This window comes from Nerophis ophidion, linkage group LG01, assembly GCF_033978795.1.
Source record: "Nerophis ophidion isolate RoL-2023_Sa linkage group LG01, RoL_Noph_v1.0, whole genome shotgun sequence".
Taxonomy (NCBI): Eukaryota; Metazoa; Chordata; class Actinopteri; order Syngnathiformes; family Syngnathidae; genus Nerophis; species Nerophis ophidion.
The window spans coordinates 12,746,781-12,773,194 of NC_084611.1; the positions used below are offsets into that span (position 1 = coordinate 12,746,781).

The 26,414-nt window shown below is 37.6% G+C and overlaps 2 protein-coding genes and 1 long non-coding RNA gene across 4 annotated transcripts in view; 1 reads left to right on the forward strand and 2 right to left on the reverse strand.

Annotated features, from left to right (window-relative positions):
• Window positions 1-17,939, forward strand: part of LOC133550232 (serine/threonine-protein kinase N2-like) — a 56,659-nt gene extending 38,720 nt beyond the window's left edge. The window contains exons 11-19 of one of the 2 annotated variants that reach the window (XM_061896403.1): window positions 423-466; window positions 541-598; window positions 701-969; window positions 1,025-1,087; window positions 1,154-1,230; window positions 1,293-1,435; window positions 1,497-1,604; window positions 1,671-1,751; window positions 12,268-17,939. In XM_061896403.1, coding sequence (XP_061752387.1) covers window positions 423-466; window positions 541-598; window positions 701-969; window positions 1,025-1,087; window positions 1,154-1,230; window positions 1,293-1,435; window positions 1,497-1,604; window positions 1,671-1,751; window positions 12,268-12,471 — 1,047 coding nt within the window. In that variant the 3' untranslated portion in view covers window positions 12,472-17,939. Of the gene's footprint in view, window positions 1-422; window positions 467-540; window positions 970-1,024; window positions 1,088-1,153; window positions 1,231-1,292; window positions 1,605-1,670; window positions 1,752-12,267 lie in introns of both variants that reach the window. The other variant, XM_061896394.1, reaches the window with a different exon arrangement.
• LOC133550279 (uncharacterized) lies at window positions 14-2,473 on the reverse strand. Its single transcript, XR_009806275.1, has 2 exons — window positions 518-2,473; window positions 14-459 (listed from the first exon to the last, which is right to left on the reverse strand). It is a non-coding gene; the product is annotated as an uncharacterized LOC133550279 (long non-coding RNA).
• On the reverse strand, window positions 15,943-26,125 carry LOC133550263 (palmitoyltransferase ZDHHC12-B-like). Its single transcript, XM_061896408.1, has 5 exons — window positions 25,680-26,125; window positions 20,677-20,810; window positions 19,523-19,603; window positions 18,413-18,579; window positions 15,943-18,352 (listed from the first exon to the last, which is right to left on the reverse strand). The coding sequence occupies exons 1-5, from the start codon at window positions 25,774-25,776 to the stop codon at window positions 18,037-18,039; spliced, it is 795 nt and encodes a 264-aa protein (XP_061752392.1). The 5' UTR covers window positions 25,777-26,125; the 3' UTR covers window positions 15,943-18,036.
• Between the last annotated feature and the right edge of the window lie 289 nt (window positions 26,126-26,414).

Genomic DNA, 26,414 nt, shown 5'->3' on the forward strand with positions numbered 1-26,414 from the left:
CACGCAAGACGGCTGCAAGTAACAACATTTTACTTAAGCATGCTAACATGGAAACAGTTAGCATTCAGGTAAGATGGCACCAATTACAACAATTATACTAATGAGATTGATTGATACTTTTATCAGTAGATTGCACAGATCCGTACATATTCCGTACAATTGACCACTAAATGTTAACACCCGAATAAGTTTTTCAAGTCGGGATCCACGTTAATCAATATGTGCCAGACTGTGGACCCACACCAAACAAGAATGACAAACACCTTTCAGGAGAACATCCGTACCGTAATACAACATAAACTTAACAGACCAAATACCCAGAATCCCATGCAGCCCTTACTCTTCCGGGCTACAACACAGATGAATGCTAGCATACAGGTTAGCATGCTAAGAAGATGAGCAGGAAGTATTTGTGTCTGCAGTCGTCCTTCAGCAGGAGCGAAGAAGACGAGGAGTCACCTGCCAAGTAAAGACCAGCATGAGAAGACCAGGTGAGGTTCTCCGGCCTCCTTCTCACCTTCTTGTCTCCGTGTGGTCCAGGATGCGAGCCGAGGACCTGCGCTACGTGTCGGTGCTGGGCCGAGGCCACTTTGGGAAGGTTAGCGGCCTCCCGTCCGTGGACGTGGTCTCAGCCCGCGGCGTCACCGCGTCCTCTCTCTCGTCTTCTCCTGTCAGTCTCCCCTGGAAATGTTGTGTCCAGGTGCTGCTGGCCGAGTCCCGCAGGAGCGGCGGACTCTACGCCGTCAAGGCCCTGAAGAAGAGTGAGGTGGTGACGCGGGACGAGGTGGACAGCCTGATGAGCGAGAAGAGGATCTTCCAGATGATCACCGCCTGCGACCATCCCTTCCTGGTCCACCTCCACGCCTGCTTCCAGACCAGCGAGCACGTGTGCTTCGTCATGGACTACCTCCCCGGGGGGGACCTCATGATCCACATCCACAACCAGGCCTTCAGCCAGGAGCAGACCAGGTGGGCGCGGCGTCTCCGAGCCGAGTCTGTCCTCTGATTGCCGATTCTTCCCCAGGTTCTACTCGGCCTGCGTGCTGCTGGCCTTGGACTTCCTGCACGGCAACAGGATCATCTACAGGTGAGTCCGGCACGAGGACCGGGGGCTCTCTCGCGCCCCAACTGACCCTCGGTCTTGTCCACGCAGAGACCTGAAGCTGGACAACCTGCTGATGGACGCCGACGGCTTCGTCAAAATGACCGACTTTGGCCTTTGTAAAGAAGGTGGTCCCGGCACAGAACTGGTCCTGGACGGACTCTGACTTCACCCCGTTGCTTCTCTGCAGGGATGTCTCACGGGGACCGGACCTCCACCTTCTGCGGGACGCCGGAGTTCCTGGCGCCGGAGGTTCTGACGGACGAGGACTACACGCGGGCCGTGGACTGGTGGGGGATGGGCGTGCTGATCTACGAGATGCTGGTGGGCGAGGTGGGTAGTTTGCCACTAAGGGGGCGTGGCTTCCTCTCTGACCCTCGCCGTCCTGCTCCAGTCTCCCTTCCTGGGCGAGGACGAGGAGGAGGTGTTCGACAGCATCGTCAACAACGACGTCCACTATCCCGCCTCGCTGCCTCCGGACGCCGTGGCCATCATGCAGAAGGTGGACGCCGTCACGCCGCCTCAGGCCGAGGACGCACTCGCCAAAACTGTCTTTGTTCCCTCGCAGCTGCTGAAGAAGAACCCGCTGAAGAGGCTCGGTGCTGGAGAGAGAGACGCCAACGAGCTGAAGGGAGAGACTTTCTTTCAGGTAGACATCTTACTACTACATAACATCACCTTCACCACTACACCGGGGCCCGGGGCCCACTCAAATAGTAACACTGCATCTTACTCCTGACTTTGACCTCTCACCTACTTCCACTTTGCAACCTTCTCACATGATGGGACTGCCTGGCAGAGGTGATCATTTATGTAACACATAAACACACTTTGGACAACACAACAACCTCAAAATATCTTTGACAACACAACAACTTGAAAACTATCTTTGAGAACACAACAACTTAAAAACATCTTTCACAGAACACTGACAACACAACAACCTAAACATATCTCTGACCAAACACTTTGACAACACAACAACTTGCAAACATATTTGACAAAACCTTTTGACAACACAACAACTTGAAAACATATTTGACAAAACCTTTTGACAACACAACTTAAAAACATCTTTGACAAAACAGTTTGACAACACAACAATTTAAAAACATATTTGACAAAGCAGTTTGACAACACAACAACTTAAAAACATCTTTCACAAAACACTGACAACACAACAACCTAAACATATCTCTGACCAAACACGTTGACAACACAACAACTTGCAAACATATTTGACAAAACCTTTTGACAACACAACAACTTGAAAACATATTTGACAAAACCTTTTGACAACACAACTTAAAAACATCTTTGACAAAACAGTTTGACAACACAACAATTTAAAAACATATTTGACAAAGCAGTTTGACAACACAACAACTTAAAAACATCTTTCACAAAACACTGACAACACAACAACCTAAACATATCTCTGACCAAACACGTTGACAACACAACAACTTGCAAACATATTTGACAAAACCTTTTGACAACACAACAACTTGCAAACATATTTGACAAAACCTTTTGACAACACAACTTAAAAACATCTTTGACAAAACAGTTTGACAACACAACAATTTAAAAACATATTTGACAAAGCAGTTTGACAACACAACAACTTAAAGAAATATTTGACAACACAACAATTTAAAAACATTTAACAAAACACTAACAACACAATTTAAAAACATCTTTGACAAAACATTGTGACAACACAACAACTTGAAAACATATTTGACAAAACCTTTTGACAACAAAACTTAAAAACATCTTTGACAAAACAGTTTGACAACACAACAATTTAAAAACATAATTGACAAAGCAGTTTGACAACACAACAACTTAAACACATCTTTCACAAAACCCTGACAACACAACAACCTAAACATATCTCTGACCAAACACTTTGACAACACAACAACTTGCAAACATATTCGACAAAACCTTTTGACAACACAACAACTTGAAAACATATTTGACAAAACCTTTTGACAACACAGCTTAAAAACATCTTTGACAAAACAGTTTGACAACACAACAATTTAAAAACATATTTGACAAAGCAGTTTGACAACACAACAACTTAAAGAAATATTTGACAACACAACAATTTAAAAACATTTAACAAAACACTAACAACACAATTTAAAAACATATTTGACAAAACATTGTGACAACACAACAACTTAAAAACATCTTTCACAAAACACTGACAACACAACAACCTAAACATATCTCTGACCAAACACTTTGACAACACAACAACTTGCAAACATATTTGACAAAACCTTTTGACAACACAACAACTTGAAAACATATTTGACAAAACCTTTTGACAACACAACTTAAAAACATCTTTGACAAAACAGTTTGACAACACAACAATTTAAAAACATATTTGACAAAGCAGTTTGACAACACAACAACTTAAAGAAATATTTGACAACACAACAATTTAAAAACATTTAACAAAACACTAACAACACAATTTAAAAACATCTTTGACAAAACATTGTGACAACACAACAACTTGAAAACATATTTGACAAAACCTTTTGACAACAAAACTTAAAAACATCTTTGACAAAACAGTTTGACAACACAACAATTTAAAAACATAATTGACAAAGCAGTTCGACAACACAACAACTTAAACACATCTTTCACAAAACCCTGACAACACAACAACCTAAACATATCTCTGACCAAACGCTTTGACAACACAACAACTTGCAAACATATTTGACAAAACCTTTTGACAACACAACAACTTGAAAACATATTTGACAAAACCTTTTGACAACACAACAACTTGAAAACATATTTGACAAAACCTTTTGACAACACAACTTAAAAACATCTTTGACAAAACAGTTTGACAACACAACAATTTAAAAACATATTTGGCAAAGCAGTTTGACAACACAACAACTTAAAAACATCTTTCACAAAACCCTGACAACACAACAACCTAAACATATCTTTGACAAAACCTTTTGACAACACAACAACTTGAAAACATATTTGACAAAACCTTTTGACAACACAACTTAAAAACATCTTTGACAAAACAGTTTGACATCACAACAATTTAAAAACATATTTGACAAAGCAGTTTGACAACACAACAACTTAAAAAACATCTTTCACAAAACCCTGACAACACAACAACCTAAACATATCTCTGACCAAACACTTTGACAACACAACAACTTGAAAACATATTTGACAAAACCTTTTGACAACACAACAACTTGAAAACATATTTGACAAAACCTTTTGACAACACAACTTAAAAACATCTTTGACAAAACAGTTTGACAACACAACAATTTAAAAACATATTTGACAAAGCAGTTTGACAACACAACAACTTAAAAACATCTTTCACAAAACACTGACAACACAACAACCTAAACATATCTCTGACCAAACACTTTGACAACACAACAACTTGCAAACATATTTGACAAAACCTTTTGACAACACAACAACTTGAAAACATATTTGACAAAACCTTTTGACAACACAGCTTAAAAACATCTTTGACAAAACAGTTTGACAACACAACAATTTAAAAACATTTGACAAAGCAGTTTGACAACACAACAACTTAAAGAAATATTTGACAACACAACAATTTAAAAACATTTAACAAAACACTAACAATACAATTTAAAAACATCTTTGACAAAACATTGTGACAAAACAACTTGAAAACATATTTGACAAAACCTTTGGACAACACAACTTAAAAACATCTTTGACAAAACAGTTTGACAACACAACAATTTAAAAACATATTTGACAAAGCAGTTTGACAACACAACAACTTAAAAAACATCTTTCACAAAACCCTGGCAACACAACAACCTAAACATATCTCTGACCAAACACTTTGACAACACAACAACTTGCAAACATATTTGACAAAACCTTTGGACAACACAACTTAAAAACATCTTTGACAAAACAGTTTGACAACACAACAATTTAAAAACATATTTGACAAAGCAGTTTGACAACACAACAACTTAAAAACATCTTTCCCAAAACACTGACAACACAACAACCTAAACATATCTCTGACCAAACACTTTGACAACACAACAACTTGCAAACATATTTGACAAAACCTTTTGACAACACAACAACTTGAAAACATATTTTACAAAACCTTTTGACAACACAACTTAAAAACATCTTTGACAAAACACTGACAACACAACAACTTAAAAACATCTTTCACAAAACACTGACAACACAACAACCTAAACATATCTCTGACCAAACACTTTGACAACACAACAACTTGCAAACATATTTGACAAAACCTTTTGACAACACAGCTTGAACACATCTTTGACAAAACAGTTTGACAACACAACAACTTAAAAACATATTTGACAACATAACAATTTAAAAACATTTAACAAAACACTAACAACACAACTTAAAAACATCTTTCACAAAACACTGACAACACAACAACTTGAAAACATATTTGACGAAACCTTTTGACAACATGACAACTTAAAAACATCTTTAACAACACAACAATTTAAAAACATTTGACAAAACACTAGCAACACAACTTAAAAACATCTTTGACGAAATACTGACAGCACAAAGACTAAAAACATATTTGACAACACAACAACTTGAAAACATATTTGACAAAGCCTTTTGACAACACAACAACTTAAACACATATTTGACAAAACAGTTTGACAACACAACAACTTAAAAACATATTTTAAAAACAGACAACACAACAACTTAAACATATCTTTGACAACACAACAACTTAAAAACATCTTTGACAAAACCTTTTGACAACACAACAATTTAAAAACATTTGACAAAACACTAACACAACTTAAAAACATCTTTGACAAAACACTGACAACACAAACAATAAAAACATATTTGACAACACAACAACTTGAAAACATATTTGACAAAATCTTTTAACAACACAACAACTTAAAAACATCTTTGACAACACTTTTTGACAACACAACAACTTAAAAACATATTTGACAACACAACAATTTAAAAACATTTAACAAAACACTAACAACACAATTTAAAAACATCTTTGAAAAAACACTGTGACAACACAACAACTTGAAAACATATTTGACGAAACCTTTTGACAACTAGACCACTTAAAAACGTCTTTCACAAAACACTTTGACAACACAGCAACTTGAAAACATATTTGACAAAACACTGACAACACAACAACTTAAAACATCTTTGACAAAACACTTTGACAACACAACAACTTAAAAACATATTTGACAACACAACAATTTTAAAACATTTAACAAAACACTAACAGCACAATTTAAAAACATCTTTGACAAAACACTGACAACACAACAACTTGAAAACATATTTGACGAAACCTTTTGACAACATGACAACTTAGAAACATCTTTGACAAAAAAGTTTGACAGCACAACAACTTAAAAACATCTTTGACAACACAACAATTTAAAACCATTTGACAAAACACTAACAACACAACTTAAAAACATCTTTGACGAAATACTGACAACACAAAGACTAAAAACATATTTGACAAAACAGTTTTACAACACAACAACTTAAAAACATCTTTCAAAAAACAGACAACACAACAACTTAAAAACATCTTTGACAAAACCTTTTGACAACACAACAATTTAAAAACATTTGACAAAACACTAACACAACTTAAAAACATCTTTGACAAAACAACAACTTGAAAACATATTTGACAAAAAAACAGTTTGACAACACAACAACTTAAAAACATCTTTGACAACACAATTTAAAAACATTTGACAAAACACTATCAACACAACTTAAAAACATCTTTGACAAAACACTGACAACACAAAGACTAAAAACATATTTGACACCACAACAACTTGAAAACATCTTTGACAAAACAGTTTGACAACACAACAACTTAATAATATCTTTGACAACACAACAATTAAAAAAAAATTGACAAAACACTAACAACACAACTTAAAAACATATTTGACAAAACACTGCCAACACAAACACTAAACATATTTGACAACACAACAAGCTTAAAAAAACATTTGACAACATAACATCTTTAAAAACAGATTTGACAACACAACTTAAAACATCTTTGACAAAACACAACACCTTTACAATCAAATGTTACAACACATCTTTGACAAAAAACACCTTTAACACAATAATTTTAACAATCACTTGACAGCAACATTTAACACAACTTTTATAAACACCTTTGACAACACATCAACTTAAAAAAACACTTTAACAACTTCACTAAACATATTTTACCACACATCTTCAATATAAAAACAACTTTTGACAACACAATACCTTTAAAACACCTTTGACAACACAACTTCAAAAACATATTGTACATCAGATATTTGACCAAACACTTCAACTCAAAAACTGCAAAAAACATATAAAAAATACACATTTGACAACACAACAACTTTAGAAAACACCTTTGACAACACAACTTTAAAAATCATATTTTACAACACCTCTGACACAAAAACCTTTAACAACACAATAACTTAAAAAAACACCTTTGACAACACACCTGTAGCAATCACATTTGACAACAATAACTTTTTAAAGTTTACAACACATACTTGACAAAAGAATAACACGACAAATGTGTGTTAAACACATTTGACAACACAACAACTTTAGAAAACACCTTTGACAACACAACTTTAAAAAACACTTAACACAACTTTACAAAACATATTTTACAACACATCTGACACAAAAACCTTTGACAACACAATAACTTAAAAGAAACACCTTTGACAACACACCTGTAGCAATCACATTTGACAACAATAACTTTTTAGAGTTTACAACACATATTTGACAAAAGACTAACACCACAAATGTGTGTAAAACACATTTGACAACACAACAACTTTAGAAAATATCTTTGACAACACAACATTAAAAACGTCTTTGAGAGCACAAGTACTTTTAAAAAACCCAGTCATTGACAGCATAACAACTTCAAAAAACATATTTGACAAAAAAAACTACGACAACACAACAACTTAAAAACACTTAACAACTTAAATGCATTTGACAACACAACTTTAAAAAACACTTTTGACAACACATATTTTAAAAAAAACATTTAACACAACAACTTCAAAAACATATTGTACATCAGATACTGTAAAAAAAACACATTTGACAACACAACAACTTCAAAAACATATTGTACATCAGATACTGTAAAAAAACACACATTTGACAACACAACAACTTTAAAAAACACTTTTGACAACAAAACAACTAAAAAACATATTAGACTACACAACAATTTTAATAAACATATTTGACAAAAGAAAACCTGACAACACAACTTAAAATAAACACTTGACTACACAATTTAAAAAACACGTTTGGCAATGCAACACCTTTAAAATAAAACGTTTTTGACAACACAACAACTTTAAAAAATGTATTTGACAACCCAACAAGATTAAAAAAACATATTTGATTAAAAAAAAAAACTACGACAACGACTTTAAAAAACACATAACACAACTTAAAACGTCTTTGACAACACAACTTTAAAAAAAAACGTTTGACAACACAACTACAAAAAAAACCACACTTGACACACATGCTAACTTTTTTTTTTTTGCCAACTTAACAGCAGCACACCTCTGACTCATAACTTGAAACTGGACACATGCTAACTTTAGAATGCAAACATTCCTGAACGATTTGTTAGTGGGTCAACTTAAAAAAACATCTTTAAAACTCAATTCTAAAAAACACTTTTGACAACACAATAACTTAAAAAAAAAACACATGGGACAACACAGACTGGTCAGAAGAAAATACATCAAAATAACTGATGAGATAAATTGACACAATGATGTGCTAAAATCAAGTGAATGAAAAATGAAAGTTTGCTAAGTAAACTGTCAATACAATTAAAGTGCAAATGTAAATACCGCTTTGCCACTTTGGTCATAATTTTGGCGCTTAAAGCGGCTGTTTGACACACAACTTTCCAATGCATTTTACACACGCTTGGTAACACAATAAGACAGAAAATGAGTTTTTTTTTTTTTTTTTTTAAATATACCTCTATTGATGTCAACGACTCACAACTCATCTCCTATTCCATCCCATAATATTTGCCAACATGTAACATGTTAGAGCAGGGGTCACCAACGCGGTGCCCGTAAGGACCAGATGAGTCGCCCGCTGGCCTGTTCTAAAAATAGCTCAAATAGCAGCACTTACCAGTGAGCTGCCTCTATTTTTTTAATTTTATTTATTTACTAGCAAGCTGGTCTTGCTTTGCTCGACATTTTTAATTCTAAAAGAGACAAAACTCAAATAGAATTTGAAAATCCCCAAAAATATTTTAAAGACTTGGTCTAAACTTGTTTAAATAAATTCATTAATTTTTTTACTTTGCTTCTTACAACTTTCAGAAAGACAATTTTAGAGAAAAAATACAACCTTTAAAATGATTTTAGGATTTTTAAACACATATACCTTTTTACCTTTTAAATTCTTTCTTCTTCTTTCCTGGCAATTTAAATCAGTGTTCAAGTATTTTTTTTTTATTGTAAAGAATAATAAATACATTTAAATTTAATTCTTCATTTTAGCTTCTGTTTTTTCGACGAAGAATATTTGTGAAATATTTCTTCAAACTTATGATTAAAATTCAAAAAAACATATTCTGGCAAATCTAAAAAATCTGTAGAATCAAATTTAAATCTTATTTCAGAGTCTTTTGAATGTCTTTTAAAATTTTTGTTCTGGAAAATCTAGAAGAAATAATGATTTGTCTTTGTTAGGAATATAGCTTGGTCCAATTTGTTAAATATTCTAACAAAGTGCAGATTGGATTTTAACCTATTTAAAACATATCAAAATTCTAAAATTAATCTTAATCGGGAAGAATTAGTAATGATGGTCCAAAAATTCTTTTTTTTTTTTAAAGATTCCAATTAACTAGTTTTCTCTTCATTTTTTTGGTTGAATTTTAAATTTTAAAAAGGCGAAATCGAAGATAAACTATGTTTCAAAATTGTCATTTTTTGTGTTTTCTCCTCTTTTAAACCGTCCAATTAAGTGTTTTTTTTTCATCATTTATTCCCTACAAAAAACCTTCGTAAAAGGAAAAAAAATGTACGACAGAATGACAGACAGAAATAACCTTTTTTTTTTTAATATATAAAGCTTTTATTAATTAAAGGTAAATTGAGCAAATTGGCTATTTCCGGCAATTTATTTAAGTGTGTATCAAACTGGTAGCCCTTCGCATAAATCAGTACCCAAGAAGTAGCTCTTGCTTTCAAAAAGGTTGGTGACCCGTGATCTACACAAGTTATTTCTAAACAAGCCAAATTTACAGTTGTACACCTCAGACCCATATAACCTGCCTAGTGACACACATGCTAACTTGTTTTTTTTTTTTAGCCAATTTAACAGCAGCACACCTCAGACTCATATAACTTGAACCTGGGCACATGCTAACTTTAGAATGCTAACTTTAGAATGCAAACATTCCTGAACGTTTTGTTAGTGGGTCAAGGCCTGTGGAAGTACGTGAGAATTTATGATGAATATTTCATCAATTTGGATGCATTTTTGAGGGCCTGGTCATGAAACTCAGTGGTCTAGTGGTTAGAGTGTCCGCCCTGAGATCGGTAGGTCGTGAGTTCAAACCCCGGCCGAGTCATACCAAAGACTATAAAAATGGGACCCGTTACCTCCCTGCTTGGCACTCAGCATTAAGGGTTGGAATTGGGGGGGTAAATCACCAAAAATTATTCCTGGGCGGGGCCACCGCTGCTGCTCACTGCTCCCCTCACCTCCCAGGGGGTGAACAAGGGTGATGGGTCAAATGCAGAAGACAAATGTCACCACACTTAGTGTGTGTGTGACAACTATTGGTACTTTAACTTAACTTTAAAGGCCTACTGAAAGCCACTACTACCCACCACGCAGTCTGATAGTTTATATATCAATGATGAAATATTAACATTGCAACACATGCCAATACGGCCTTTTTAGTTCACTAAATTGCAATTTTAAATTTCACGCCGAAATATCCTGCTGAAACGTCTCGGTATGAGGACGTGTGCACGTGACATCACGCATTGTAGAGGACATTTTGTTCCAGCATCATTCCCAGCTATAATTTGTCCATTTTCATCGCATAAATCCACAATATTCTGGACATCTGTGTTGCTGAATCTTTTGCAATTTGTTCAATGAATAATGGAGACATCAAAGAAGAAAGCTGTAGGTGGGAAGCGGTGGATTGCGGCCGGCTTTAGCAACACAAACACAGCCGGTGTTTCATTCTTTACATTCCCGAAAGATGACAGTGAAGCTTTACTATGGAACAGAGATGTCAAGCGAACACGGTTGGATTGGACCACACACACAAAGTACAGTGTATTATGCAGCAATCATTTCTAAAGATCGTGTTTCGAAGAGGGTCCCTTGCGAAGGGCAGAGATGGGCATTGCCACCACCCGTCGGCTGGTGCTGAAGAAATGTGCGGGGTCGACCTTCAGGTTCTACAGGTGTGACCATATAATCTCACTAATAAGCAGATAAGGTATTTTCCAGAATTATCCTAGTAAATTTGTCTAATAACATCGGAATCACTCCCACTTGTATAGTCTTTTTTTCCTCTCTCTAGTCCTTCACTCTCACTTTCCTCATCCACGAATCTTTCATCCTCGCTCAAATTAATGGGGAAATCGTCGCTTTCTCGGTCCGAATCGCCTTTGCTGCTGGTGGCCATGATTATAAACAATGTGAGGATGTGAGGAGCTCCACAACCCGTGACGTCACGCGCACATCGTCTGCTACTTCCGGTACAGGCCAGGCTTTTTTATTAGCGACCAAAAGCTGCAAACTTTATCGTCGATGTTCTCTACTAAATCCTTTCAGCAAAAATATGGCAATATGGCGGAATGATGAAGTATGACACATAGAATGGACCTGCTATCCCCGTTTAAATAAGAAAATCTCATTTCAGTCGGCCTTTAAGTGAGCAATGCGTGGGCAGTTATGATGTCATCAAGGCCAAGCAGTGGCCTGAGCAGCTGGTCCTGCTGTGCCCACAGGAAGTGGAGTGGGAGGCGCTGCTGGCCAAGAAGGTGAAGCCTCCTTTCCTGCCGTCCATCAAAGATTCGGCCGACGTCAGCAACTTCGACAGCGACTTCACCAGCTTGCAGCCCGTCTTGTCGCCGCCCCCCCGACCAGGCAGCTTGTCAGACGAGCAGCAGGGAGCCTTCGCCGACTTTGACTTCTGCGCTCTGCACGGCTGACCTGGGATGGGTTGTCCCGCCTGCTTTGTGCTCACCTAATCCAGGAAGTGCGTCCTGCTTTGAGAAGCTCCGCCCACGACTCCTGCATGGCGCCCGACGTAGCAGCGCAAACAAAATAAAGAAGAAACCGTCCAGCTACAGTACATGGGTGTCCTAACTTTCTCCCCTAGGGGCCATTTTGATTATTTGTCATTTTCTAAAGCCACACAATATTTACTTTTTTTTTAACCTTTTCAGGACCCAAAAGGGTCTCAGTCATAAAAATGCTACAAATAAGTCATATATTGTTTATTTTTGCAACTTTTAAATCTATAGATCAACATCAGATCTACCGTATTTCCTTGAATTGCCGCCGGAGCGCTAATGAATATAAAACCTCTTCTGCGCTTACCAAAGGCATGCGGTAAAAGTAAGCATGTGCTAATTAATTTAAAACCTCTTCTCACTCCTGCGCTTACCAAAGGCATGCGGTAAAAGTAAGCATGTGCTAATTAATTTAAAACCTCTTCTCACTCCGGCACTTACCAAAGGCATGCGGTAAAAGTAAGCATCCCCTAATTTTTTTAAAACCTCTTCTCACTCCGGCGCTTACCAAAGGTATGCAGTAAAAGTAAGCATGCGCTAATTAATTTAAAACCTCTTCTCACTCCTGCGCTTACCAAAGGCATGCGGTAAAAGTAAGCATGTGCTAATTAATTTAAAACATCTTCTCACTCCTGCACTTACCAAAGGCATGCGGTAAAAGTAAGCATGCGCTAATTAATTTAAAACCTCTTCTTACTCCTGCACTTACCAAAGGTATGCAGTAAAAGTAAGCATGCGCTAATTAATTTAAAACCTCTTCTCACTCCTACGCTTACCCAAGTCATGCAGTAAAAGTAAGCAAACGCTAATTATTTTAAAACCTCTTCTCACTGCGGCACTTACCAAAGGCATGCGGTAAAAGTAAGCATGCGCTAATTTTTTTTAAAACCTTCTCACTCCGGCACTTACCAAAGGTATGCAGTAAAAGTAAGCATGCGCTAATTATTTTAAAACCTCTTCTCACTCCGGCGCTTACCAAAGGCATGCGGTAAAAGTAAGCATGCGCTAATTTTTTAAAACATCTTCTCACTCCTGCACTTATTAAAGGCATGCGGTAAAAGTAAGCATGCGCTAATTAATTTAAAACCTCTTCTCACTCCTACGCTTACCAAAGTCATGCAGTAAAAGTAAGCAAACGCTAATTATTTTAAAACCTCTTCTCACTGTGGCACTTACCAAAGGCATGCGGTAAAAGTAAGCATGTGCTAATTAATTTAAAACCTCTTCTCACTCCTGCGCTTACCTAAGGCATGCAGTAGAAGCAAGCATGCGCTAATTTTTTTAAAACCTCTTCTCACTCCGGCACTTACCAAAGGCATGCGGTAAAAGTAAGCATGCGCTATTTATTTTAAAACCTCTTCTCACTCCTGCGCTTACCAAAGGCATGCGGTAAAAGTAAGCATGAGCTAATTGATTTAAAACCTCTTCTCACTCCGGCACTTACCAAAGGTACGCAGTAAAAAATTTGAGTGTGATGTAAGCTTGGACCTTAAATCCTACTGAATAGCTCTTAATCTTCTTCTCTTTATATGATTTCAAATTACCGGTATTGAAATCAGCCTCCTCCATTTTGAAAGTGATGACGGGGAAGTGTCACGAGTTTGACCAGGTGGTAATACTAAGCATGCACTAATTATTTTGCGAAGCAAGTTTGACCCGGCAGTAATTCAAGGCAGGCGCATACTATTTGCCCTGCGGCAATTCAAGGAAATACGGTCTCTATATCAAAATACAGTTTGTTTATTTCATTTTATAATAGAGCGGCCATGCCAGCAACTTGACGGTTCCAGGTTTGATCCCCGCTTTCGCCATCCTAGTCACTGCCGTTGTGTCCTTGGGCAAGACACTTTACCCACCTGCTCCCAGTGCCACCCACACTGGTTTACATGTAACTTAGATATTGGGTTTCACTATGTAAAGCGCTTTGAGTCACTAGAGAAAAGCGCTATATAAATATAACTCACTTCACTATTTTGTTGCCGACTCTTTTGTTAAAGAAGATTATTTGTATTATGGCAAAAACACAAAATACATAATAGGTTTTCCCCCAAAAATGTTTTCAAAGTGTAATATTAGAAGTGAAATAATTATAGCATTAAATATGTCAACAATTCATAACAACATTGATTTTGAGCCATTTTTATTTTTTGAGCTAAAACTCTTGGGGATCCAACATCAAAAGAAACAACTCATTTTTAACACTTTTGTAACTTTTATGTTTAAATCTCAAGATCAACTTAAGATCTGTTGATCACAAGTTTGTATTATTATTTTTTGTTTATTTTATGCCTTTTTTATCATAAGAACTTAGTTTTTTTACGGCAAAAAGACAAAAAAAAAGCAATAATGTCCCCCAAAATATTTACAACTGGAATATTTCATGTAAAACAACAGAAGCTTTAAATAGGTCAGTAATTCACAACAACATTGATTTTAAATAATTATTATTTTAAAGCAATGACAATGTTTGAAAATAATCCCACTAATATTCTTGGGGACCCAAAAGGGTCCCACTCATTGAAGTGCTAAAAATACACTTTTTTATTTGTATGCTTAAATCTTTAGATCAATTTCAGGACTGTCAAGTATTTATTTTATTTTTTTAAGTTTTTTGGGGTTGTTTTATGCCATTTGTTGTTGTTTTTTATGGCAAACACAAAATTAGCAATATCAGTCATACAAATATAAAAAAGTAATTAATTTTTTTTCCAACGCTTAAATCTTTAGATCAACTTCAGGTCGGTTTATATAAAGTTTTTTTGTTTTTTTATATTTTATTTATAAAAATGTAAATAGTTTGTCAATAAAATATATATGGCAAAACACAATATGCAAGCATTTCCCCAGAAAAATGTTCAAAGAGGAATATTAGATGTGAAGTAATTGGAACACTAAGTAGGTCAATAACTCATGACAACAATGATTTTGATTCATTATTTTTTAAGCAATGACACTTAAAAAAAATCTCACTAAGATTTTTGAGGACCCAAAAGGGTCCCACTCATAAAGGTTTTAAACAAGTAATACATCATTTTTAACCTTTCACTTCACAATTAAATCTCGATCAACTTCAGATGTTTCTGTCTATTGCAAGTTTTATTTTTTAGTTTTTTTAATGTAATTTTTGTCATAGAAAAAAACACAAAATATGCAATATTTTCAGAGTGTAATATTTGATGTGGAGTAGTTGGAGCCTTGATTATGTCAATAATTCATAACATTCATTGTGATTTTTTTTTTAACAAGAGAAAAAACATCCTGTATTGCAACTTTTTATTGTTAATTTCACCCTTTTATTACCCTTTTTGTGTTCTTTTTTTTAAGTAATATTTTTGGAATGAGCTGCGGGCCGCACTTTGGACACCCCTGATAATAAATATACTAATAAATGGTCCCCAAGTTGTTTATTTGTCACAGTCGTTGTCCACGGCAACGATGAATAAATATAAATATGTCCACACCAATAAATACTGTACAGGGGAGGGGGCGTGTCCTCATGAAAAAGACTTACTAACGTATGAATGAATGAGAGCATTAATAAACATAATAATGCATTCATCTACATCTTCTCTGCTCATTGGCTTCCTGATTTCTTGTTGGATTGTTCTACTTCCTGTCGGATTCACAACTTGAAAACATTTTGAGGGTTTCTGATCTACTTCCTGTCTGATTCAAAAGATGAAAAAAGTGATCTTGAGGATATGAACTTCCTGTTTCTCATCTACTTCCTATCTGATTCAAAACATGGAAAAAAGTTATCTTGAGGGCATGAACTTCCTGTTTCTGATCTACTTCCTGTCTGATTCACAAAATGAAAAAGTGTTGTTTTTTTAAAGGCATAAACTTCCTGTCTGATTCACAACATGAAAAAAGTGATCTTTGAAAGCATAAACTTCCTGTTTCTCTTTTACTTCCTGTCTGATTCACAACATGAAAAAAAAGATCTTGAGGGCATGAACTTCCTGTTTCTGATCTACTTCCTGTTATATTAAAAACATGAAAAACATTTATTTTGAGGGCATGAACTTCCTGTTTCTGATCTACAACATGAAAAAAGTTATCTTGAGGGCATGAACTTCCTGTTTCTGATCTAATTCCTGTCTGATTCACAAAATGAAAATTTATTTTTTTTAAGGCATAAACTTCCTGTTTCTGATCTACTTCCTGTCTGATTCACAAATTGAAAAAAAAAGTGATCTTGTGGGCCTGAACTTCCTGTTTCTGATCTACTTCCTGTCAGATTCACAACATGAACAAGTGATCTTGAGGGCATGAACTTCCTGTTTCCAAATCTACTTACTGTCAGATTCACAAACTGGAAAAAAGTGATCTTCAGGGCATAAACTTCCTGTTTGTTATCTACTTCCTGTCTGATTAAAAACATGAAAAACATTTATTTTGAGGGCAAAAACTTCCAGTTTCTGATCTACTTCCTGTCAGATTCACAAAATGGAAAAAATTGATCTTGAGGGCATGAACTTCCTGTTTCCAATCTACTTCCTGTCTGATTCACAAAATGAAAGTTTATTTTTTTTAAGGCATAAACTTCCTGTTTCAGATCTACTTCCTGTCTGATTCACAAATTGAAAAAAAAGTGATCTTGTGGGCCTAAACTTCCTGTTTCTGATCTACTTCCTGTCAGATTCACAACATGAACAAGTGATCTTGAGGGCATGAACTTCCTGTTTCCAAATCTACTTACTGTCAGATTCACAAACTGGAAAAAAGTGATCTTCAGGGCATAAACTTCCTGTTTGTTATCTACTTCCTGTCTGATTAAAAACATGAAAAACGTTTATTTTGAAGGCAAAAACTTCCAGTTTCTGATCTACTTCCTGACAGATTCACAAAATGGAAAAAAGTGATCTTGAGGGCATGAACTTCCTGTTTCCAATCTACTTCCTGTCTGATTCACAACATGAAAAAAAGTGATCTTGAGGGCATGACCTTCCTGTTTCTGTTCTACTTCCTGTCTGATTCACAACATGAACAAGTGATCTTGAGGGCATGAACTTCCTGTTTCCAATCTACTTACTGTCAGATTCACAAAATGGAAAAAAGTGATCTTCAGGGCATAAACTTCCTGTTTGTTATCTACTTCCTGTCTGATTAAAAACATGAAAAACATTTTGAAGGCAAAAACTTCCAGTTTCTGATCTACTTCCTGTCAAATTCACAAAATGGAAAAAAGTGATCTTGAGGGCATGAACTTCCTGTTTCCAATCTACTTCCTGTCTGATTCACAACATGAAAAAAAGTGATCTTGAGGGCATGACCTTCCTGTTTGTGATCTACATCCTGTCTGATTAAAAACATTAAAAACATTTATTTTGAGGGCATGACCTTCCTGTTTGTGATCTACATCCTGTCTGATTAAAAACATTTATTTTGACGGCAAAAACTTCCTGTTTGTGATCTACTTCCTGTCTGGCTGATGTGCGGCGTCCAGGCGGTGAGAAAGTCAGTTTTAAAAAGGTTACCTCAGACGGGGTTCTGGGTGTTCCCGTGGTAGACCTGCTCCCACGCCACGGCGCCGCACACGCAGAAGAAGTCCCTCAGGTTGCAGAGGACGCCGCGGTCGAAGGGGTTGTCCTGGTCCTGGCGCTCCCGCAGGTAGGCGATCCTGTGGCGGGACATGAACTCCCAGGTGGTGCAGTTGATGGACACCAGGTAGACGTGGCAGCACAGCAGCACCGCCACCACCGCCGAGAAGACGCCCGCCACGCACAGCGCCGCCAGCAGGAAGCCGTTGGCCCGCAACCAGGACTCCCAGGTGGCGGCGGAAGAGATGCCCGACCTGGAAGAAGTCCTGGTTAGCTGCAGGCAGACTGGCGAGGTGAGGACGGGGCGCACGTACAAGGCCACCTGCAGCGCCCACAGCAGCACCAGCAGCTGCACCAGCAGGTAGAGCAGGAACCAGCGATGGTTCCTCTCGCCCACGCAGTTCTCCATCCATGGACAGTGGTGGTCGAAGCGCCGCACGCAGCGTTTGCAGGTCTGGCAGTGCTTGGCTCTCATTGGCTGCTGCTCACAAACACAAACATTCAACATAACAGTCGTCAACCAGAGCACACGCAGACAAGACACTCCTCACTATTCAATATTTGGTGCTTGGTTTTGGCTTTTATACTTGTATAAACTCTTGGTGAGATTGGTAGAAGGTGGGTATCGAACCAGGAACCCTCAGGAATTTTAAAGAATTTATTTGTAAATTATGGTGGAAAATAAGTATTTGGTCAACCATTCAAAGCTCTCACTGATGGAAGGAGGTTTTGGCTCAAAATCTCACAATACATGGCCCCATTCATTCTTTCCTTAACATGGATCAATCGTCCTGTCCCCTTAGAAGAAAAACAGCCCCAAAGCATGATGTTTCCACCCCCATGCTTAACAGTAGGTGTGGTGTTCTTGGGATGCAACTCAATATTCTTCTTCCTCCAAACACGACGAGTTGAGTTTGTACCAAAAAGTTCTATTTTGGTTTCATCTGACCACATGACATTCTCCCAATCCTCTGCTGTATCATCCATGTATCCATTTTGGTATCAACTCAACTCGTCGTGTTTGGAGGAAGAAGAATACTGAGTTGCATCCCAAGAACAACGAGCAGAAATCACAAAAATCCTTAACTTTCACAACCCTATTGCTACAATAATGAACTCATGAAAAAGTAAAACCCACTTACATTAACGTCGACAAAAGAGGACCTGACAGGAAAGCAGCAGACAGAGGGAGAGAAGGAGCGGTAGTGCCTTTTCCTCTGCTGTGAAATAAGTCTGCTCTGGCATATTTTTCCAGAAAAGTTTGGTCTAATTACATTTCAAACTTGCTGTGGTACAAAGCCTGCTCCGTCAATTCTCCCATACTTGCGAGCGCAATAATATAATCCTCGCTAATACTCTTTATTTTTTTAAACCAATTCCCTCATTCTTTCCACGCTGGTCGGTTCAGTTTTTGGGACTCATACCTGCAGCAGGCAGAAGCCACAACGTCGTAGACGAGCCGTGGGAGTCTGAGGCATCATAGACTCGGTCTCCAGATCTGAAGCCTGCACAGGACACAGAGATGTTGTCCAATACAATCAAAATCAATTAGGGAAATATTACCTTGAATGAGTCATCTCAGGCTGGATTTTAATAATTTCATAAAAATAAAAAAAAATTCAGAATGTAATATAGTGCAATTTCTATGTTTAGTATATATATTTCTTATATAAGCTGTCAATAATATTAAAGTGCAAATGAAAACACAGCTTCACCATTTAAGTCATGTTTGCGCTTAAGACACTTCTCTATGACTTTAGCACCAGACTTCTTCTGTTTGTTTGATATTTTCATTATTGCCACAAGTGGCGGAAAAGTGTATTACAACAGCTGAGAAATAGATATTTGTTGGAAGCCCTTAGGGGCCCAATAAATACTATATGCATTTACACACACATATATATATATATATATATATATATATATATATACACACACACACACACACATACATATATATATATATACACACACACACACACACATACATATATATACATACATATATATATATATATATATACATTCATATTATATATATACATACTTATATATATAAATATACATACTTATATATAAATATATACATACACATACATACATACATATACATATATACTCATGTACATATATACACACATACATATACAAACATATACATATACATACATACCAATATATAATGGATATATAATTAATATAGTTAGATATTAGGAGTATCTGAAAGTTGTTTACTTCTGTGACGACCTTCTTAAAGTTTCATAATCAATCAGAAATATCAAGCAGCTAAAAGCGCCAAACATGGACAAGTGTGGACAGAGAGTTTTGCATTTTTCCCATCATGTACTTAAATGGATTTAAATGGGTCCAACTTGGATTTGTTTTAACGGTGTTTTGGCGTTTGTCAAAATATCTACAAAGTCCAGTAAGCAGGTTATGCTATGTGTGACCATGTGTGCTGACTTTTATGTTAATTTCATTTTTTTTCCTGCACCATGACTAGGGAAGGTTGTCTGGACTATGTCATACAACACTGAAATAATTTATGTCTTTGAGTCTCTGGGTGGATGTCCCTCACCTTGACAGTGTCGGAGAGGACAAAGCCCGGGTCCATGAGAGACACAGCAAAATACAAGAGCACGGAAAGCACCACCAGCAGGAAGAAAAGCACCGGAAGTAGAAGCTCGCCGCGTTCCTCACATTGGCGCAAATCTGCACACAAAATGACGCCATAGCAAAAGTTGTACTGATTTATAAGAGCACAATGAATCATAATATACTAAATTACAAATTAAAACAGGGTCGCATCAACTGGGTAAGAAGCTACTTAACCAACAGACGAACATATATCTACAATATATCATGTGGCGTACCCCAGGGATCAATCCTGGGACCACAACATTTGCAAAGTTACATAGGACTTAAAGTTAGTATTATTTGCAGATGACAAAACAGTGTTTTGCTTGGGAGAGAACACAAATGATACAAAAAATAACAGAAGAAATTAACGAATTGAAAAACAGTGTGATAAAATCAGACTATCTTTGAATCTCGACACACGACGAACTCTTGGGAGAAGGAGTGCCTGCGTTCCTGGCGACCCTTTCAGTTGAGGGCGTGAAAATGTCCGCTTATTCGGAATTATGACCACAGGACATCTGCTGATTGGAGTAAGCGTTGCTCTGGTTGGTCCACAAATTGGAAGTTGCTGGCAGTCTTCAAAGTACCCCAAAGCTGCCACAACTGATTGGAGGATGCCGTAAGAACCGTGGACACTCTTATGATTTGGATAACATCAGACTGTCTGCCCCGCAGGATGAAATGAGCACCAGTCATAGATAATTTAGAGTGAAAAGCAAATGTAACTTACACTCGCACACAACTTGTACCCCGCCTACCGCCCAAATGTAGCTGAGAAAGGCTCCAGCACCCCTGCGACCTCGAACAGGAAGAGCCGTAGCAAATGGATGGATAGATACAGAACATTCTAACTTGGATTGTTTCCCTGGCTTCGAGACTACCCCGAAGGACAGTGCGGCAAAGACACGACAAACTCCATTATTGCCTCTCAAGGACACACACATGGCTTACACACACACATGCATCCACAAAAATAAACGCCACACACACATATCCCACCCCCCCATCCAACGCCCTTGACGCGAATCTCTTAGGGGTGATGGACTGATGGGCAGAGCCTGAAGAGCTGCAGCCCTCCACCGTGGCCACCACCCCCTGCCCTCTGTTGCAAGTCTCCAGATGTATGTTGTAATACATATATACTGTATGTGTGCTTTGCTATGGAGGTTTGTTCCCACTCCAGACCGGGCCCCTAGGTCTAGATTGAACAGCGTTCCTGTTCTGTAACCCTGTACATGTTTGTTCGTAACAAATGTTTGTACTCAATGTTTACATCTACAGGGTTACAAACATTTGTAACCCTGTACACTGTTTGTAACCCTGTATGTCGTTTGTAACCCTGTACCCTTTTTTGTAGCACTGTACACACTTTGTTAGTAACACTGTTTGTTTGTAACCCTGTACACTGTTTGTAACCCTGTACACTGTTTGTAACCCTGTATGTCGTTTGTAACCCTGTACCCTTTTTTGTAGCACTGTACACACTTTGTTAGTAACACTGTTTGTTTGTAACCCTGTACACTGTTTGTAACACTGTTTGTTTGTAACCCTGTACACTGTTGGTTTGTAACACTGTTTGTTTGTAACCATGTGCACTGTTTGTTTGTAATACTGTACACAGTTTGTTTGTAACACTGTACACAGTTTGTTTGTAACACTGTTTGTTTGTAGCCCTGTACACTGATCTTTTGAAACCCTGTACACTGTTTGTTTTTAACCCTGTACATTGGTTGTAACCCTGTACAATGTTTGAAACAAATGTTTGTACTCAATGTTTACATCTACAGGGTTACTGTACAAACAAACAGTTTGTTTGTATCCCTGTACACTGTTTCTTTGTAACCCTGTACATTGTTTGTTTGTATCCCTGTACACTGTTTGTTTGTAACCCTGTACACTGTTTGTAACCCTGTACACCGTTTGTGTGTAACCATGTACACTGTTTGTAAAGCTGTACACTGTTTGTTTGTAACCCTGTACACTGTTTGTAACTCTGTACACTGTTTGTTTGTAACCCTGTATGTCGTTTGTAACCCTGTACCTTGTTTTTTGTAGCACTGTACACTCTTTGTTAGTAACACTGTTTGTTTGTAACCCTGTACACTGTTTGTAACACTGATTGTTTGTAAACCTGTACACTGTTTGTTGTAACCCTGTACCTTCTTTTTTGTAGCACTGTACACTCTTTGTACAGTGCTACACTGTTTGTAACCCTGTACACTGTTTGTAACACTGATTGTTTGTAAACCTGTACACTGTTTGTTTGCAACCCTGTACACTGTTTGTTGTAACCCTGTACACTGTTTGTAAAACTGTTTGTTTGTAACCCTGTACGCTGTTTGTAACCCTGTAAACTGTTTGTTTGTAACCCTGTACACTGATTGTTTGTAACCCTGTACACTGTTTGTTTGTAACCCTGTACACTGTTTGTTTGTAACCCAGTACACTGTTTGTTTGTAACCCTGTACACTGTTTGTAACCCTGTAAAGTTTGTTTGTAACCCTGTACACTGATTGTTTGTAACCCTGTACACTGTTTGTTTGTAACCCTGTACACTGTTTGTTTGTAACCCTGTATGTCGTTTGTAACCCTGTACACTCTTTGTTAGTAACACTGTTTGTTTGTAACCCTGTACACTGTTTGTAACACTGATTGCTTGTAACACTGTACATTGTTTGTTTGCAACCCTGTACACTGCTTGTTGTAACCCTGTACACTGTTTGTAAAACTGTTTGTTTGTAACCCTGTACGCTGTTTGTAACCCTGTACGCTGTTTGTAACCCTGTAAACTTTGTTTGTAACCCTGTACACTGTTTGTAACCCTGTACACTGTTTGTAACCCTGTACACTGTTTGTAACCCTGTAAAGTTTGTTTGTAACCCTGTACACTGATTGTTTGTAACCCTGTACACTGATTGTTTGTAACCCTGTACACTGTTTGTTTGTAACCCTGTACACTGTTTGTTTGTAACCCTGTATGTCGTTTGTAACCCTGTACACTCTTTGTTAGTAACACTGTTTGTTTGTAACCCTGTACACTGTTTGTAACACTGATTGCTTGTAACACTGTACATTGTTTGTTTGCAACCCTGTACACTGTTTGTTGTAACCCTGTACACTGTTTGTAAAACTGTTTGTTTGTAACCCTGTACGCTGTTTGTAACCCTGTAAACTGTTTGTTTCTAACCCTGTACACTGTTTGTAACCCTGTTTGTAACCATGTAAAGTTTGTTTGTAACCCTGTACACTGATTGTTTGTAACACTGTACACTGTTTGTTTGTAACCCTGTACACTGTTTGTTTGTAACCCTGTACACTCTTTGTTAGTAACACTGTTTGTTTGTAACCCTGTACACTGTTTGTAACACTGATTGCTTGTAACACTGTACATTGTTTGTTTGCAACCCTGTACACGGTTTGTTGTAACCCTGTACACTGTTTGTAAAACTGTTTGTTTGTAACCCTGTACGCTGTTTGTAACCCTGTAAACTGTTTGTTTCTAACCCTGTACACTGTTTGTAACCCTGTACACTGTTTGTAACCCTGTAAAGTTTGTTTGTAACCCTGTACACTGATTGTTTGTAACCCTGTACACTGATTGTTTGTAACCCTGTACACTGTTTGTTTGTAACCCTGTACACTGTTTGTTTGTAACCCTGTATGTCGTTTGTAACCCTGTACACTCTTTGTTAGTAACACTGTTTGTTTGTAACCCTGTACACTGTTTGTAACACTGATTGCTTGTAACACTGTACATTGTTTGTTTGCAACCCTGTACACTGTTTGTTGTAACCCTGTACACTGTTTGTAAAACTGTTTGTTTGTAACCCTGTACGCTGTTTGTAACCCTGTAAACTGTTTGTTTCTAACCCTGTACACTGTTTGTAACCCTGTACACTGTTTGTAACCCTGTTTGTAACCCTGTAAAGTTTGTTTGTAACCCTGTACACTGATTGTTTGTAACCCTGTACACTGTTTGTTTGTAACCCTGTACACTGTTTGTTTGTAACCCTGTATGTCGTTTGTAACCCTGTACACTCTTTGTTAGTAACACTGTTTGTTTGTAACCCTGTACACTGTTTGTAACACTGATTGCTTGTAACACTGTACATTGTTTGTTTGCAACCCTGTACACGGTTTGTTGTAACGCTGTACACTGTTTGTAAAACTGTTTGTTTGTAACCCTGTAAACTGTTTGTTTCTAACCCTGTACACTGTTTGTAACCCTGTTTGTAACCCTGTAAAGTTTGTTTGTAACCCTGTACACTGATTGTTTGTAACCCTGTACACTGTTTGTTTGTAACCCTGTATGTCGTTTGTAACCCTGTACACTCTTTGTTAGTAACACTGTTTGTTTGTAACCCTGATTGCTTGTAACACTGTACATTGTTTGTTTGCAACCCTGTACACCGTTTGTTGTAACCATGTACACTGTTTGTAAAACTGTTTGTTTGTAACCCTGTACGCTGTTAGTAACCCTGTAAACTGTTTGTTTCTAACCCTGTACACTGTTTGTAACCCTGTACGCTGTTTGTAACCCTGTACGCTGTTTGTAACACTGTACACTGTTTGTTTGTAACCCTGTACACTGTTTGTTTGTAACCCTGTACACTGTTTGTTTGTAACCCTGTACACTGATTGTTTGTAACCTTGTACACTGTTTGTTTGCAACCCTGTACACTGTTTTTTTGTAACCCTGTACACTGTTTGTTTGTAACCCTGTACACTGTTTGTTTGTAACCCTGTACACTGATTGTTTGTAACCTTGTACACTGTTTGTTTGTCTAATCTTGAACGGGTTTGTGCTGAAAACAATGTTTGGTTGTACTTGTGCAACGACAATAAAGACCTACCTGCCAACCAAACATTGTATATGATTATATTTCCATCATTTTACATTCATGTTGGTCTGAAAAGAATGATGTGTTCGCACTTACTTACCAGTGTTGTGCACGAAGAGAATGAGAGTTATAACCCAGGTCAGCAAAGTGTGTGCGGCCCGAACTAGGAAACCGGTCCGGAACACGTTCTGAACCATTTTATTCTTAAATATTATCAACTATCCACAGACTTTATCGTTCATTAATGAACTAGGTGTACATTTTCTTACTAATTAAAATAATTATCCGTGCACTTTCATTCATTGCCCGCGCGGCTAGCTAGCAAGCTTAGCTAGCAAGCTAACTCCGGGCCTGGCTTCCCGCTTTTCGACGACATAACTCCCGACGTCAAAGTAAAATAGGTTTAGATAAAAAATGAACTTTGTCTTTTTTTCTATTAAATGTAACCCATGCACTTGCTTTACCGCGCATTTATGAGCTTTAACGCATCATTTCGAGGGGTCGCGAGTGCCCTCACTTCCGTGTTGTTGTACGGGTGCCCGCGATGGACGTAGCACGCATGCGCGTATCCCACAATAGAGAAATATTGTTGCAATGAGTGTGTGAATGTGAGTGTGAATGTTGTCTATCAATCTGTGTTGGCCCTGTGATTAGGTGGCGACTTGTCCAGGTTGTACCCTGCCTTCCACCCGAAACGCAGCCGAGATAGGCTCCAGCACCCCCCGCGACCCCAAAAGGGACAAGCGGTAGAAAGAGGATGGATGTTGCAATGAGTGTATGAATGTGAGTGTGGATGTTGTCTATCTGTGTTGGCCTGTGATGAGGTGGCGACTTG